General features: G+C 40.7%; 1 protein-coding gene across 3 annotated transcripts in view; it reads right to left on the minus strand.

The window, feature by feature from the left end:
- Window positions 1–17898, minus strand: part of LOC144755246 (scavenger receptor cysteine-rich domain-containing protein DMBT1-like) — a 735795-nt gene extending 717897 nt beyond the window's left edge. For all 3 annotated transcript variants that reach the window (XM_078643989.1, XM_078643988.1, XM_078643987.1), the window contains exon 1: window positions 17815–17898. In XM_078643989.1, the coding sequence (XP_078500115.1) occupies window positions 17815–17875 (61 nt within the window). In that variant the 5' untranslated portion in view covers window positions 17876–17898. The remainder of the gene's footprint in view (window positions 1–17814) is intronic.
- Between the last annotated feature and the right edge of the window lie 1517 nt (window positions 17899–19415).

The following is a 19415-nucleotide window of genomic DNA, read 5'->3' on the forward strand; positions in this document are numbered from 1 at the left end:
AGCCAGAAGCTACACCACGTGAGGGGCGTCTCGAAAGGGGCGTCTCAAATGTTGTTGACTGTTTTGTATTAGGGACAGCACCCCTGGGTGGAGTTAGAGCAGATACCTGAGGACCCTTTAGAGAGCGGATGGGTAGGCAGAGAGGGGTCATGACTGGAGAACTATAGGTTTTCACCAAGAGACTTAGAGTGAGTGACTTCCCTTGGGGGTCATCCACTGCTGACACCTTTGTTAGGTTGGGACTTGGTTAAGTAGGGATACCATCTAGAGCAGGGTAGGGACAGCCTAACCTGTGCGTTTTCCTCCAACTTAAATGAAGGAGAGATATGCGTCAATGCTGATAGCTTTATTATTCTTAGAACTTGTGTTAGTGATTTCCGTTGCTCGTCTGAGGGCTTTCCGAGAGCACATGTATGTAATTGGACCTGTGTACCTCGTGAATCTCATTCTGAGATGCCTGTATTTGCAGCTTATCATATCCTTACAATAAACTTTTGAAAGCTAGAAGTTGTTTGTGATCTTTGGGAGCAGAGTCCTTTATTGGGTGAACTAACTTGGAAATAGATGTACCTTGTACCTTAAAGACAGGCAACAAAGGTTCAGTCGACCAGATTGAGGTTTAGATCAATAGTGCTAAGGTATCGATCAAAATCTCGCCCTTCCACTTCCGACTTTGGAACAGGGTGATCAGGTTCTAGTCTCGGCGTTGACTCAACAGCTTGTAAATATGGGCTAATCCGTTAATCTCCCCATGTGCTCATATAAATCCCTCCAATACCTTTGGGTCGGGTTTGCAGTATATAAATAAATAGATGAGGTTTGATTTAATCTTATCCTCATTCTTCCAAGGCAGGTGTTCCACTCTTTGGTCAAAGAGGAATCCCAAATGATGAAGGGCAGTTTCGTGTGGTGACTGATGGGTACCTTTTATTGACCCTTTCTCTTGAGGTTTGGAAACTCACCTTGAAGTTGTAGGATAAACATAGTGTTTGTATTAGGTGTTTCTATCACTCTAGGCATTTGTTTTAGGCCCTTTGATACTTTTGTGTTGTTTAGATTGTCACTTTAGACATAAGGCACCAGCAATATTGCACTTGAAAAAGTTGAAGGAGTAAAGAATGCAACCAGTGGTATGGGAAGCAGAAGCATGGCTTAGTCATTGATATTCAGGAGTTGCAACTCTCAATTTTTTTTTACTGAAAAAGCAGTAAGCTGCGTGGTGGAGGGGTGAGATGATCAAAATCGAAATAGTGTGTTTTCATGATTAACAGGGTCAGTACTGCTTTGCGTTATGTGGGCCTCTGTCTACAGTGGTACAGTGGGTGATTGCCACTGGTTAGACAATTTCCATGCATACATCCCTTCTATTTTTGGGTGTCTGATTGCCAGTATTATGCTTGGAAACTTAAGACTGGCGCACCATTGAAAACATACTACTGCCAATGTTTGTGAATTCCAAAAAGAAGTATGTTTCCCCCCATTCAGGGAATCCTTCTATTGGGACAGATTTACTACTTATTTGGTAAATTAGGATAGATAGATAGATAGATAGATAGATAGATAGATAGATAGATAGATAGATAGATAGATAGATAGATAGATAGATAGATAGATAGATAGATAGATAGATAGATAGATAGATAGATACATACATACAATACTGTTGTCCCACGCAATCTACGGCAAATAAAAAGCGGCCCACCAGTCAAGGTTATTCAGTCCTTTTAATTGTGCTCAGTACCAATGCATTTCGACTTCTCAGAAGCCTTTCTCAAAGGGATTTAAGTGTGCTCGATTTTCTCTAGTAATACGATTCTAAATCCCTGGAGAGCAACAACATACTACAAAATTCAAGTCTTATTAAATTAACACATGATTGTAAAATGAAAATGTTACATATTTATAAGGGAGGTACGTGGCCCACCTCCTGGGCTGATTTCAGCCAATGGACCGCCCCCTCCGGGCACCAGCATCACATATGAAGTGGAGAGGTGCACACAGCCTCCCTCCTGGGCTATTTCAGGCCTGGGGACAGTCAACCCTTGGGGTCCGTCCATGATAAAAAGGGGGAGGGAAGCCCCTGGATGAGCCAGGTCCTGGGTCAATTCATTTTATGTTAGATAGGTGAGAGGGGTGCATGCGGCCCCCCTCCCTAGACCACGTGGGCCCCATGGACCCCAACCCCCGGGGCCCGGCTGTGCAGTGAAATGGGAGGGGGCTGCACTGCCCCATCCCTGAGCCATTAATGGCCATGGGGACTACAACCCTCAGGGCCTGCTCCAGCTATATTCCAGGGTACCCACCTCTGGGACAAAGCTGTTTCACTGCCTACACTGGTGTGGGCTGTGAAACCTATGTTTTCTCTCACTTGGTGGGAGCAATTTCAAAGCTGGATGTACATGGGGGCACAACATGTGCCACCCCTGCAAGCACCGCCTAGCCTAGGAATGGCAAGGGCCCTGTGAGGGCCCAGTTAGCTCCCTACCAACCACCCTGTTTATGTCAGGCTCACCACCATGAAAAGGAGGGCAGTGAGGAATATGATCGGCAGTGTTACAGCGTCACCACCAGCACATTACTTCCTCTGACCACTGTGCAACCGCCACAGGATCCCGGATCCCAGGCAGTTGTAGTGGTCTTGTAGAGGTCCAACCGCCCAAGTCGTAATACAGCAGGTGGACTGCCAGTCTGGCGGTTCATAGATCACCACTGTGACTATGGCGGTCTAATGGGCTGCCATAGTCATCATCTGGGCCTAGGTCCGCCACCATCGGAAAGAAGCATGAAAAATGTTACCGCCAGCAAGGAACTGACTTTTTAATCTGTTTTCCTGTCTGCAATGAAGCGGGTAGGGGAACAGATACAAATATTGCTCCCGCCCACAGGCAGCAACATTTCTTGCTGGGTTACAGGGTCATTATGGTTAGGTTCAGATTTTATACAGAAAAACATTGAAATTTAGCAGTTGTAGTTCTACTTATCACAAGTAACTATAATTCATGCCCTAAAGTAACTATAACTAGCGCCCTCACAGTGCACTGCTAATTACCCCACATATTACATCAGTCATGACCTCTTCTATGGCATCACTGATAATATCACTGCAACATTTTCAGTGAAATTAATGATGAGAGAACTGTGCATGGTGGGGGTGCGAGTTATAGTTACCTTAGGGCACAAGTTATAGTTACTTGAGATAAGTATAACTACAAGTGCCTAATTTCTATGGTTATGTGTGAGTGAAATCTGAACCTAACTATAATGTAACTGTAACCTTGTTTTCTTTTCAGTGAACATACACACATATGTATATATGTGTGTGTATATAAATATGTGTGTGTGTGTATATAAATATGTGTATGTGTGTGCATGTATATTACCTACTGGCGGTCGCCAGTAGGTATATATAGTTAGGATTTTTTCTCTATGGGATTTTTGAAAATTCTATGTCTAATAACTTTGGCGTTTGTGGACGGAATTGGCTAAAATTTTCAGGAAAATGGCACATTTTGTTTCTGAGCAGCCCTTGAAAATTTGGGGGGGGTTCGTCAAGGGGGGGCCGAGAAAAAAGGGGGGTCCCAAAACGTGTTTTTAACATTGAATTTTCCATAGGGCGGTTGGCCTCACTTTTAGCCCGAACGGCTGAATGGATTTGCACGAAACTTGGCAAAATTGTAGGGACTGGTAGCCCGATGTGCCTTTTGTAGGTCTCAATATATGTGCTCCAGTGGATTTTGAGAAATTAACGTTTAAAAAAAGATATATTTCTGTAACAGCGGACCTGGCAGCGTCCCAGGACGCGTACTTTACGCGCAACGGAGCTTTGTGAAGCGAAGCTGATTGGTTCTCCGGCGTCTGTCAACATTCCAAAAAGTCCGTAGCGGCCGCCATCTTGTCTCTCGGTAGGATCGAGAGACAAGAGGAGGTCAAAACAAAGGGGGAAATAACTATAAGGGGGCATAGTAGATCCTCGCTGACCCCCTAGGTTTGATGTGGAGGTTTTAAAAGGGCCCCGCGGGGCAAAAAAAAATAATAATAATAATAATCGAACGGCTGAATGGATTTGCACGAAACTTGGCAAAATATTAGGGACTGGTAGCCCGATGTGCCTTTGCTAGGTCTCAATATGTGTGCTCCAGTGGATTTTGAGAAATTAACGTTCAAAAAAAGATATATATCTGTAACAGCGCTCCGCTTCGCGTAACGGAGGTTTGCGAAGCTGATTGGTCATTCTGTCACTGGGCTATAGTTGGGCTACATCTGGCTGATATTTGGGCTACATTTGTTTTTTTGTGTGTCTGGCGGCCATCTTTGGGCTACATTGGGCTACATTGGGCTTCATTGGGCTACATTGGGCTACATTTGGGCTCCAACATATATATAGGCCAATGTAGCCCAATATATATTTTTCAAAGTTAATTTTCGTAAAAACCACTGGAGCATATATCTTGAGACATAGCAAAGGCACATCGGGCTACCAGTCCCTACAATTTTGCCAAGTTTCGTGGAAATCCATTCAGCCGTTCGAGCTAAAAGTGAGTCCAACCGCCCTATGGAAATGAAGGAAATGAATGGGTAATTTGTAATTAGCAAATAGCTAATCGCAAACTAGGAATGGTAAAGAATCGCTATTTATTCCTTAAAGTTCGCTATTTAGGAAATGCAAAAAACTTTGATGATACATATGGCGGTTCATCTCTAACAAGATAAGAAGCATAGGGATACATTTATGATGACTGGCGCATCACCAGGGATGTGTTAGTCATTCTGTGCCGCTGTTCCGTCACCTATGGTGTGCTGCATTTACAATGCGGCGCATCATGGGGCAAAAACAGCACAGATGCGTGATGTATCTGTGCCGTAAAGGTGGCGCATTGCTGGAGTTGTATCGCAAGTGTGATGAAGCTCCAGCAAGGGTCGGGGGTGCCCCTGTCGCAGGGTTTCTGTTCTCACACAGAACTGTGGACAGAGGATTGGAACCTCGGCGAATTAGGGTGTCCCAAAACTCACGTTAGTAATCAAAAACTCCTTAGCAAGCTAGGTACAGTGTCACATTGGATATAACAAACTCTCAATGTTTAGACAATCCAGAATATGAACTTATAGTACCTCAGGATACGTGGAACTCATGAACAGTCGGTCGTTATATATTTCTTAGAAACCAGAACATGGAGTTAAGAAGAACACATGTGTATTTGAAATGTTTATTTACTAATGCCGTCTTCTCAGGCGTAGTATCTTAGATAATAGAAGTACACATATTATCAGTAGCAAAATTACCAGCATAGTTACTAGTACATAAAAAGCGAATGGTGACAGTATGTTAACATGCTGTAAATGAATAAGAGTTAGCAACACTTATAAGCAGCCGCGGGCCGTGGAGGGAGTTACGGTGGGGCAGGGAGGCGGGGAGGGGGAGGGGCAAGGTAGAGAGGGCTCCACCCTGCTTCTCCCCCTCCCCGCCTCCCTGCCTCACCGTAACTCCCTCCACGGCCCGCGGCTGCTTATATCTCACCCTCCCTAATACACATATTATATTATTTGCTAAGAAGGTCTCTTTGTGTTGGTTTAGGGCGTGCCCATACTTTAGTGTCTTAGATTTGAAGGAATCACATCAGCATACACCAGCTCTCTCTTCATGTGAACCGCATCAACTGTTGTGTATGTGTGTTCGGCAAAGCAATATAAAACCCGCCTCATGCCCAGAATTGGCAGAAGTTGCACTTATGTTATGAGTATGAAGTCGTGGAGATCAGACCTCATAACAATTCTGTATCGTGTTGTTCTTGAAACTTTAGCACTCGCTGTACAGATATAGTTTAACAAGCAAAGCAGATAGTAGAGCAATAACATATTATTCTCATGTAAACCACGATGAACTACTAGGTGGAAAGCTAAAGCAACAACTAAGTGTCGTGTGCAGAAGTTGCAAAAAAGGAAAAATGGCGTTTAAACCGGTAATGAGCCCATGCTAACTTAACACGGTGTAAAGATATCCAGGACCTAGATGACACCTCCCCATGATCCGGAAACGAACTGAATAAGATAATAGAAGTGCCATCTCATGAGAGCAGATTGCAAGTTTATATGTGGACGGTCCGCAAGGTAAAGCATTAAAAACTAGGAAAATTTAATGCTAAAGAAAAATAAAACAGCCAAGTACTTTATCGAGTCTTAAGCCAATAGGCAAGGTAAATAATAAAAACTTGACAAATAAGTCAATGAATTGTCAATGAAATGCTAGTACTCAGCATATCAAACATGAAAAAGGTCTATGACATAACTGTGTATGCAAAATAAGCTGCAACAGCCTCCAATAGGAAGTCACCGTCTTCATCCGAAAACAGTTCAGCCATCCAATTTAAAAGCGGAAAAGAACATACGTGCTCTCCCAGCACCGGATCCTCTATCACCATCAGAGGACAGCTCGGTGGGTTTTCAAGAAAGCTCTGTTCCAAGAAAGACTGTGCTGCCGCCAGTAAATTCCAGGGACCAAGTAGTCCATGCATCAATGCCACAGCCATAATCCTTTCGCCAGGACAAACCAACTCGTGAGTAATGATAGGAGTCATCAGCTGATTAAAGTCGACGTCAGGAGAAACCGGTCCGCAGAGACACAAATCAATGGCCCAATCGAAATCACAGGTCAGGCAGTGAAATACAGGCTGGACACAGGTGAAGTAGGAGAATCGAAAAGATAAGCCATATGCCGTGCTTAATATCGCCAACGGCATTGTGCCATAATATTCTAGCATGCGATTGCGGAACAGTGTCAGCAGCTGCAGGGTGGGAGGTTGCATAGGAGGGACATCCATATTTAAAAATGTAAAAAAGCACAAGAGCGTCCGCTGGTAATGCAAGTAAAAATGCCAATCCACGAACCAGAGTGGAGAAAATAGAATGAAAGGAAGCAGGGATGACTCCAAAGATTTTCTCAAATGAAGTCACGAGACCACTGGTAACAACTTTAAAAAAGTGCGCCAGGGTCTTTGTGGAGGATGCGTTAAAGATAGTCGGAACCATCTTGCTGAAATTGAAAGGCAAATCTGAATTAAAAGTATTCCTTTTATCGTAACAGTAAGTGAACGGGTTATTTGCTGCAGAAATGTTCTATTTCCTCCCACACATGAACATAGGGAGTTTTCAATCTGGCCACAAATACCAACCTTGGGACAGATTTCAACGGCATGGCAAGAATAAGAGCTCTTTTGTCTCAGAGAGAGGTGGCCTTGAGTTCGGCCCGTGAAACTTTCGTGCTTCACATAGCGAACACCCGTACAGAGGTGCAGACCCTTTTCAATTAACTCAGAACAATCTTCATTATTGAGCATCAAATAACTACCATTTTCCAACAACTTGAACGTGGGGATGATAGCAGGAACTGGCGTGCCTTGCAACACGCAAGCCATATTTGGTCGGTGTTTGTTGCATGAACCGTGTAACTGTATGTGCCTACACATTAGTGAATGATCTGGCGTCTCAGTGCATTCCTCTCCATTCAGATAAACTTCTTGATCATCTTTGAAACATCTGTATGTGTATGGAAGCGACCAGACCTCATGAAGAAAAGCACTACCTAAAGGTTCATAACGACCTATTGGTATATATTTCATACAATTTGAAAACTTATATAAAGCAAAAGGCAGCGTTATTAAACCGTGGATAAGGCACGTTGCCAAAAAACCCGCAATCCTCTGCTGATGATGTCACTGAGCATGTCATGAATGATGTAATATGTGACATCATCAGCAGTGGATTACGGGTAATAGTATCTCTAGTTTACTCCCCTATAGCTGTCTTTCTTTTAACATAAGTGTCTGTTTCCTTCCCTTATACTTACTGTTTTTGGTTCGCTTCTAGTTCGCGTACCGGCGAGCGAACTGGGAAGCGAACTAAGAGAAATAGAGGTTGGCACAGTTCCAAATATTGTACCAATTTTTTAATAACGGGGAGGTAGTTCTGAAAAGAACTTTTTTTTTTATTGTTTTTGTTGTTTTATATTTTTTTTATTATTTTTCGGAACATTTTTGTACTTTTTTTGAATTTTTCTGAAGTTTTATATTTTTTTGGGTTTTTCTTGGAGGGGGCAATGAAAACGATTCATTGTAAAGGGCTCAACAGGAGCAACAAAACAAAAAAAGAAGTATTTATTATTTTGGGCGTTTCGTACAAACTTGCATATGATAGTCAATAGCTCTGTTGATCAGAGTGATGCTTTTTTCTCCGTAGGAAATGAATCCATCGCAAAATACGCAGGTGTGTTTTACTTCACCAAATTTCATTTGTATATTTGGCACCATCTCCCTGCCCTCTGGTCCCGTTACTTCCGGTACAACAGATCTTCTGGCCATAATAGGGAGATTATCTAGGTCGTTCCGAAACTGTGCAGCACTGTAGTTGTTAGGATGCCACCTAGTCATATGGCGATGCATTGTGTAGTTTCCGAAACTGTATTTTTTCTCGGTTCCTCTGGACAGTCTATCTTGACATATAAGGCAAGTTACGTATCTTGCATTTACTTTTTTCTGACCTTTGGGAATTTTAAAAAATTGCCAAATGAAGTTTTCTTTCCGGTGAGACGTCCTGGGCTGCTCAGGCAAAAACTGCCTCTCTTCGTGCTCGTCGTCCTGTTCCTCTTCTTCTTCTTCTTGTTGAATTATAACTTGAGCAGGTGGTCCACTCTTCCTTGGATGTGGTGGAGGTGGTGGGGAAGCACCAGCTGAAGCTACTAAAGAAGCCATTGCTCAGTGATCACAAAGGGTCTTTCTCTCACAATGATGAAAGTCAGAGTGAGGAAAGAAGGAGGGATTTTCATCATTTGGGAAAAACAAGAGTTCTCAACCAATCAAAAGTGTTCATTTTAGATTATATGACCTAGTCTTACATCATTAGGAAACCAAAAGTGAAATGAACCAATGAAAAGTGTTATTGCCAAGTCACATGACTTGCTGTGTTTACGTTAAGCGCTTTGCAGGGCCTCCCGGTTTGCTTCCAGAAACCTGCGCTTTGCGACTCGCTTCGCGTACCAGTTCGCTAACGTAGCACGTCATATGACGTATCACGCGACAACGTGAAACGTCATGCGGACGGGAGGCGTCACGATGTTGTTTTCTAACGCGGCACTTGCGGTAAAGAAACGTTTACCGGCTCGCGGTCTATTTCGCGGCATCAAGGTCAGCTAACGGGAAGCTTCCCGATTCGCGAAGCGGGAACGAAGAAAAAAAAATATTTAAAAAAAAAATTATTCATAAACATATAAAATATATTTTTGGATTTAAAGAAGAATACATTTTACAGCTACAGATATTAGCTGTTAAAAAACCAATGAAATTCACAGAAAAAAACATAGGTTATAGACCATATATAGTTAGGAATTAGCATTTACAAAACCTTGAAAATTCACTGAAAAAACCATAGGTTATAGACCATATATAGTTAGGAATTAGCATTTAGAAAACCTTATTTTACTCACACAAAACCATTGAAATTCCATATATAGTTAGTTGCACTAACTATATATCGCGCATCCGCAATCCACTGCTGATGATGTCACATATTACATCATTCATGACATGGTCAGTGACATCACTGATGACATCACTGATGACATCTCAAATGACATCACTGATGACATCTCATTTGACATCAATGACCACATCACTGATGATATCATTCATGTGACAATACAATGCATCTCCTCACATTTTAATATAACCTCTGTTACAACCAGTGTTAAATACAGAGTATAATTTTTGAAACCATTGACACACCAATACTAGTTACTACATACGCACTCACTGATTCCTACGTCTACACACACATTCACTCATTCATCCATACAATCATTCATACATACAATCACTCATCTTTACAACACTATCATATGCACTCATACACCTATACAGACATTTACACTCTGTTGCTCATCCATGGAGTTACTCACACACCTAGTCAGTCATGCAAAGAATCAATCACACCTCCATTTTCTAATCTATACAGTTAAACATAGAGCACCTTACATTTTCAAACATATACTAACACATACTTACTCTCTTATACAATCACTGATACAAGTACACATTGATCTGCACAGAGTCACACACCTCCCAACCAGTCACACACACACTCAGTCTCCCATACAAATACTTGGCCAACCAATCAATAACCCATATAGCCACTCATATAGCTACTGATCAACACATGCAGCAGCTTGCACAACAACAGACATACTGATGCAAAGTTTCACACAGTTTAGTCACTAACCTATGCATTCAGTAGGACGCATTTAATCACTCACTCATACAGTCAACCACGCACCTACTAAAACCTTCATTCAGACACTTATACATCTACTCATTCTTCAATATGTAAAACATATTTTAACTTTACAGAAACATACAGTCACTGGATGTTGTCATCAGTGATGTCATTTGAGATGTCATCAGTGATGTCATCAGTGATGTCACTGACCATGTCATGAATGATGTAATATGTGACATCATCAGCAGTGGATTGCGGATGCGCGATATATAGTTAGTGCAACTAACTATATATGGAATTTCAATGGTTTTGTGTGAGTAAAATAAGGTTTTCTAAATGCTAATTCCTAACTATATATGGTCTATAACCTATGGTTTTTTCAGTGAATATATATATATATATTCACTGAAAAAAACATAGGTTTCACACCAGTTATTGTTAGCTGGACATTTTACTCATACAAAACCATTGAAATTCCCCCGTTATAGTTGGTTGTACTCACTATAACTCGCGCACCTGCAATCCACTGCTGATTATGTCACATATTACATCATTCATGACATGGTCAGTGACATTACTGATGACATCACTGATGACATCACGGATGACATCACTGATGACATCATCCATGTGACAATCAAATACACCTCATCACACACTAGTATAATCTTTCATCACTCACTGTAAAATAGAAAGTGCCATATTTGAAACCATTGACATACCAATTGAAATTTCTAAACACCCACTCAGTTATTCATAAAACTATACACACATCTAATCACTTACCTATAGATTCAGTGTTATATGCAGTGAATAATCAACAGAACACTATCAAATATACTAATACGCCTATTTCAACATTACACAACAGCACACATTGTATTCGCTTATAAAGACATCCTTCTGACTTATGCAAACAATTGATTATACTTACATTTACTCACCTACACACTTATACAAACACCACTTCATCTATTTATATAGATAGTAACTCACACTTAGTGTGTTATAAAATCACTATTACAAGTATACAGTTATCCATATAGTGACTCATACAATCACTATGTCTTAGGCACACTTAATTAGATATAACTGTCACATACACTGCCTTTTTTTTAAAGTTTAATGGAGATGTACCATTGAGAGAAATATTTCATCACCACCACACCCATAAACATATACACTCACTGAAACAACTGTTATACCATGTAGTCTTAACCTTATATACCTACTGAATGAACTATTCACACATTTTTTGGCAATCACACCCCCCCCCCCCAAACCACATAGACATTCATTTACCCATACAAATACTCAGTTAAGAAACCAATAACAAATATAGTCTTTAACATAGAAATTAAGACAAAGCAATAAAGACGTTCACACAGTTTAGTAACTACACATTATATATAGTGAGACTCTACAAATTAGTCAAGGAAACAATCAATGACACTGTTACTAAATCCACCATCCACAAATTTATATTTATATATCCACTCATTCTTCAATGCAAAGTAGAGTATTTATAATACATATTTAAATATCAAAGCAAACCACATTCAGTGGATGATGTCATCAGTGATGTCACTGACCATGTCATGAATGATGTAATATGTGACATCATCAGCAGTGGATTGCGGGCGCGCGAGTTATAGTGAGTACAACTAACTATAACGGGGGAATTTCAATGGTTTTGTATGAGTAAAATGTCCAGCTAACTATAACTGGTGTGAAGCCTATGGTTTTTTAATGGCTAATTCCTAACTATAACGAGTGTGAAACCTATGGGGCCTTATTTATGAGCTTCTTGCGCCTCCGGAACGTCACTTTTTGTGAAGTTCCGGTGGCGCAGAAGACTGAGTGATATTTATCAGGCAGGACTAAGCCACTTTTTGTGGCGTAATCCTGCCTGATAAATATCAGTGGCGTGCAATGGGTGTTGCTGGGGGCGTTCCCAGCAGCATCCATGGACTTGAGTAATTTATAGCATCCTCAAAGTCAGTCTTTCAAAAATTCCAAAGTATAGGACATGATAATCCAAATCCAAATGTTTATCAAGAAAAGTCATAAACCGCGTCTGTGGGTCATATCTGCCCAAACGCCGATATTCCGAACGATTGAAAATGACTTTTCTTGAGAAACATTTGGATTTGGATTATCATGTCCTATACTTTGGAATTTTTTGAAAGACTGACTTTGAGGATGCTATAAATTACTCAAGTCTGCCCGAATTGTGTGGGTAAAATTGATACCGAGTCACTTTGAATAAGAATGTACTTACGACTCGTCTAACATTTGGAAGAAATATCTAGTTATATGACAACAGGATACCGACATAACTTGAAGGAAATAAGAACGCCCTGAAGAAGTTCTGTTGTACAGAACGAAACGCATCGGCTGGCTGTGGTACATAAACTTAAGGAAAATAAAAGCATTTGAATATACACCAAGATTCAGCCCTTCAAGTGATATGATTTGTTTGGACTTGTTGTGCAACTGGTGCTGTGCCAAACTTTGGGAATATTCTCAACTACTCTCTACTACTCACTCTCTACTACTCCACTACTCTCTAATACTCACTCTCTACTACTCATTCTCTACTACTCACTATCTACTACTCTCTACTACTCACTCTCGACTACTCTCTACTATTCACTCTCTACTACTCTCTCTCTACTACTCACTCTTTGGTACTCACTCTCTACTACTCTCTACTACTCACTCTCTGCTTCTCACTCTCTACTACTCTCTACTACTCACTCTCTACTACTCTCTCTCTACTACTCTCTACTACTTACTCTCTACTACTCACTCTACTACTCACTCTACTACTCACTCTCTACTACTCACTCTCTACTACTCTCTACTACTCACTCTCTACTACTCTCTCTCTACTACTCTCTACTACTCACTCTACTACTCCCTCTCTACTACTCACTCTCTACTACTCACTCTCTACTACTCTCTACTACTCACTCTTTACTACTCTCTACTATGCACTCTCTACTGCTCTCTACTACTCACTCTACTACTTACTCTCTACTACTCTCTACTACTCACTCTCTACTACTCACTCTACTATTCACTCTACTATTCTCTACTACTCACTCTCTGCTACTCTCTCTGCTGCTCTCTACTACTCACTCTCTACTCTCTATTACTCACTCTCTACTCTCTACCTCTCTCTACTTCTCTCTACTTCTCTTTCTACTAGTCTCTACCTCTCTACCTCTACCTCTCTACCTCCACCTCTCTACCTCTACACCTCTACCTCTACACCTCTACCTCTTTACCTCTCTCTACACGCACACATATACACATATATATATATGCATATATATGCATATGCATTTATATATATATGTATGTGTGTATATATATATATATATATACATACATATATAAACATATATAATCTGCATATCTATATAAATACAAATATAAGTGCATGCATACATATACATATATGCATACATATGCATGTTATTTACATGAAAGTTTGAAAAACACTAATAAAAGCAAGGCTAAAAAGCCACCTCATTACAAACAGAATGGCTTTAACTTAAAGGAGGGCGAGATCTATTGCATTTTCAATGCTTGTTTACTTTGGTTCCATCAAGAAGGCATTCAGATGTGTCACACATTTACCATAAATTCTGAATGTTAGCACTCTAGTTGCTCATTAGATCACTGTAGTAAAGCTACTGCTCACCAGGGAAGTCTGCTGCTGGTATTCAAAGTGCATGTTTCAGTCTGCATGTCAGAATTTTGTTAATGAAATAGAAGAGGATTTGAGAAGTCAAAATGTGCCCTAATTTTTCTTTCTTCAGCACTAATCATAATTTCTATGGCAAACTGAACCCCCTCATTTTGCTCCTTTGCAAATTAAATGTTTTAAGTGTTATCACTTTATTCCAATCAAGATGAATTCAGGTGTGCCATACTTGTGTCATAAGTAAGACTGTTAGCGCTCTAGTTGCTCTTTAGAACACTCTGGCACATTCTGTCATTGGGTTATACTTGGGCTACATCTGGGGGATATTTGTGCTACATTTGGGCTCTTTTGTCTCTGGTGGCCATCTTGGGAGACTTATTTGTTATGAAGTTTCCTAATTTCCTCATTTACTACAGTCTCCTCAGTAGGAAATACTTTCAGTTTTCTACTTTGATTCCATCAAGAACGCATTCAGATGTGACACACATTTGCCATAAATTCAGAATGTTAGCACGCTAGTTGCTTATTAGATCACTGTAGTAAAGCTACTGCTCACCAGGGAAGTCTGCTGCTGGTATTGAAAGTGCATGTTTCAGTCTGCATGTCAGAATTTTTTTCACGAAATAGAAGAGGATTTGAGAAGTCACTCAAAATGTGGCCTAATGTTTCTTCCTGAAGCACTAATCATACTTTCTATGGCAAAATGAACCCCCTCATTTTGTTTCTTTTTAAATTAAATGTTTTCAGACTTACCACTTCATTCCAATCAAGATGGCTTCTGGTGTGCCATACTTTTGTCATAAGTAAGACTGTTAGCGCTCTAGTTGTTCTTTAGAACACCCTGGGACATTCTGTCATTGGGCTATACTTGGGCTACATCTGGGTGATATTTGGGCTACATTTGGGCTCTTTTGTCTCTGGTGGCCATCTTGGGAGACTGCATGTCAGAATTTTTTAATGAAATAGAAGAGGATTTGAGAAGTCACTCAAAATGTGCCCTCATTTTTCTTTCTGCAGCACTAATCATACTTTCTATGGCAAAATATACCCCCTCATTTTGTTCCTTTTTAAATTAAATGTTTTAAGAGTTACCACTTTATTCCAATCAAGATGGCTTCTGGTGTGCCATACCTTTGTAATAAGTAGGACTGTTAGCGCTATAGTTGTTATTTAGAACACTCTGGGAAGCTGCAGTAGAACACAAAGGAATCAACTGACAGTCTCTGTCCTTGTTGGATGTACATGTTTTACTGAGAATGTCAGACTTCATTCTCAAATGACTGAGAAAGATAATGTGAATTTACAGAAAATATGCTTTCAGTTTAGCTTATAGATCCCCTTCCAAACCACTGTGGGAAAAGCATGAGATAATAGTTTTCTTTCAGACATGATTCATGATATCCCAGCAGGAGGCTTTTTCACATGGTAAAATCACCTTAGAACACACCACAATTCCTAAAATGAGTATGGTACCATCAATAAATGATTTATAATGTAACTAAAGTCCTAAAACCTTCTATTAACTGCAATGCTTTTTAATGAGGTGCTATCATGTATATTGGTCCCAAGATGACTGCCAACACTTCTTGGATGAAGTGCTGACAGCCAATCAGATCTCACGATGAGATGTGTGGTTAGGCTCCGCCCAGATATATACATTTTTTCACATTTGATTTTCTCAACAACTACTGGAGGGCTTTACGCCATTTAAACAAAAGGGCGATCTGCGAATCAGACTCTACCATTTTGCTTGACAAATCTTCCCAAGACTTTCAGGGAAGGAGCGGAGCGGGCCATCTTCTTTGAGAAATTCGCGAAGATTCAACAACCGGCGCCAAAGTTATTCCCAAAAGAATGTTGCGGATTTCCTATGGAAACTAGGTCCTAACTATAACTTCCTACTGGCGACTGCCAGTAGGTAATATATATATATGTGTATATATATATATATATATATATATATATATATTCAATTAATAAAACCAAGGTTACAGGGACTATAACTGGTGAATTTCTTTGTTTTTTTAGTTGAAAACTTTAATGTTATCACTCACATAGTCACATAACTATAACGTTACTTTAATCATTGTTTTTATTTAGTGAAAATAATATATATATATATAATATATATATGCCTGGAGTGATAAATGGCTTTTGTAATTTTACAGCTCGGCAAGGACAGCACTGTACTAGTCCTATACTTAAAGACTTTGCTGTTTAAATTGCAAAAGACTTTGTCATTTTCTATCTCGGCGTGGATAGCACTGTGCTAATCCTATGCTTAAAAACTTTGATAGAAAAACAGACATTTGAAGTGAGCAGATCTAGAGTGTCGCTGGTGTTGAGAGTGCTCTAACGGGGCTGCTTTCCACCTAAGCTTGAGAACTACCCAGAGTTCTCTCCTTCTGTATATATATTCACATTTATAGTTCTTTTTGCTTGTGTTCCCCCATCCCCCGCCCCACCACTTTGCAATACAAGTGGCCGTTGCTGAGAGCACACACTACTCTGTGTGCGATGGACACTTGTACTGCTGCTGTCGATACTGCACATTTTATGCGTGCTATGGAAGTTTTCCTGGTGTCTACTTGTGGTTGATGTATTCACTGTGACAGGAAATCTCCAACTGTATCTGGGCATGTTATTCCTGTTCTGCTGCCTGAGGGAGGTTTGCACAGCCACTGCACAAATTGCACTTTTTCTATGTGTGGGAAAGAATTTTTACTTCTGTTGTGGGTGCAGCGGAAATCTAGATCTATTTTCTCACAAATGTCATGTATTCTGCTTGTTTGGCTAATAAAGACACTTACTGCTTGTATGCATATAATACCATCACATAACAATAATAATGAAGGCTTCCAGTTTTCCGTTTTTACTGATTTTTACAGATAAATATGGCCAAAACATGTTTCTTCGCTGTATTTATTTTTAAAAGCATAAAAATGTGCTTCTTGTGAATGACTCTCCATGCTGTCTTTCGTGAATTCCAGGAAAGAAGATGAGCAGATATAAAGCATGGGGAGTTAAAACAAAGAGGTTGAGATTTCCCCAAATACAAGCACATGCTAACATATATTTGTAGTAAAATACGGATATTTATCTGTGGGTGTAGTGTTTTGCTATATTTAGACTAATAAGGTGCTAAAAGGTGACAGGCATCAAAGTATGGAGCATATGTTTTTTAGTTAAATAAATGTGGAAATATACCATTTTACTCCTCCATTTATTCTCAAAACACAAAATAAATATGGATAAATACCAATATGATGGCCAAAAAATAAATATGGATAAATAAAGATCGAAATGTAAAACAAAAAAATACCATACAACTGGGAGCCCTAATAATAATATTTGTATCTGGTGCTATATGCGCGAGGAGAGGTTGCAGAAATATGCTCATACACTACCCGGTAGAGTGAGTTAAACTTCAGCTACTAATGCTCATTAAATGTTGTTTTGGTTCAAGTTGTCTTTTGCGCTTCTTCAGATGTTCTTAATTGTCTGTGATTGAAATGAGTGTTCTGCTGCGGTTCGGTCTCTTCCAGTTTTATATCAGTTGGAGAAACAGTCAGTGACTGTTGTGTGCGTGAGTGTGGAACTTTCATTGCTGTGGCCCATGATGTACCTGTTCTTTCAGAGAGGAGGGATTGTCGTGCTACTGGCCATTTTGTGCACTGCTGATATTTCAGCTTCTCCACAGAGAGAGCGTGTGCATGGAGGCACGCAGGCATACGCACACTTATGGCTCTTTATTGTGGTTGCTCTCTCATTCTTTCTTCCTTCCCCCCCCCCCCCCCATCTTGCTGTATCAGCTAATGGACGTGCGTAGGCGTACTCACCTGCCCATTGCAGAAGGCCGGCACTCAGGAGCACGCACACAAACGTCCACTGGTAACCCATTTTCTTTCCACTCCTTCACTTCAGCTAAAATTGATAAATGAACTCTGCATCTAGCTATATAGGTTTCACTGAAGGCGTGCCCACCAACTTGATCTCACCTCTCCCATTTTCAGCATTGTAGAGGTGAGAGACAATATAACTCTGTTCATTCACAACAAAGAAATCCCCAGGGCATAACGCTTTCTAGTTATCAAGCCCATGTGCAATAGTTTAAAAGGCCACAAAACGCCTCCCCCACCTACAGGTCATGTGACTCAGCCTGGGCTGCTGCAGCTTGAGCTGCTGTGGGCTCGGCTGGGCAGTGCTGGAGTCTTACCTCCGCCACACCCTAGCTTTTCACAGGTCTTTAAAAGACCATTGACATGCCTTTGTGAACTGGGTAACGAGGAATCGTGTTTTTTCACTGGTTCCAGTACCCCCTGGGTCCACACTCTGCCTATTCCTTACATTTGTACTTTATTTAAACTGCCACAGTGGGAGAATACATTTTGTGAAAAGGCATCTCGGAAGTAGGGATGCCACCTTTCCCAAGATAAAATTACCAGCCATTTGATGTTGTTTAAATATGCTGCAAAAGCCTCACCTTGACATTAAATAGGGCGGTAAATAAAATAGTATGTATTCTTTTGTAATATGACTTTTCTGTCTTTGTATCTTTAATTATTACTCATGGATTATGAATGCAGCCCTAGAACACATTTAAAAGTGCTATTTATATTTGATGTTTGAAGTATGCACAAATAAGTGCTAGAAAGACCCACTTTATGCGATGTTGCTTATTTTTTACTGACTGTGGCATCGAAATACCGGCGGTGCCTGTATAAATCCGATCAGCTGGCAATCCTACTCAGGAGACAGAAAGTTTGTTGCAGGATCAGAAAATTATTTATTTCCTCCATCCACCATCACTGATTGATGCCATAATAGCAATAGTATAACTTCTCTGAAACCCTATTCCAGCCGTCAATAAAATGCTGAATTACTCCAGGTGTCCCTCATCACCGCTCCTCCTTCACTTTCATGTTCACCCTGCAATCACAGCGATCACACTGCACTCATACTGCTCACAATGCACTCACACCATTCACCCTCTCCCTATCCTGCACTCACACAAGCATACCACTAACCCTGCATTGCATACACATGACACTCCACTCACTTTTACAGCGCACCCCACACTCACAGCAATAACATTGCACTGAGCTGTAACTCTGCACTCACACTGTTTATCCTCCTCTAACCCTGCGCTCACATGATCACATGACTCATTGTGCACTCACAGCGACCACACTGCACTTCTGCCCCTTGCCATGAACTCACACTGCTTTCCCTCCACTTACCCTGCAGTCACATGATCACATCGCTCACCCTGCACTCACAGTGATCACACTGCACGCACAACACTCATCATGCACTCATGCTTTTCACCTTGCACTTACATGTGCACACTACTCACCCTGCACTCATGTGACACTTCAATCACCTGCCGCTCTCACTGCTCACTCGGCAATCTCACTCAAATAAGCACATCACTCGCCAT

The sequence above is a fragment of the Lissotriton helveticus genome, chromosome 5_1 (genome assembly GCF_964261635.1).
Source record: "Lissotriton helveticus chromosome 5_1, aLisHel1.1, whole genome shotgun sequence".
Taxonomy (NCBI): Eukaryota; Metazoa; Chordata; class Amphibia; order Caudata; family Salamandridae; genus Lissotriton; species Lissotriton helveticus.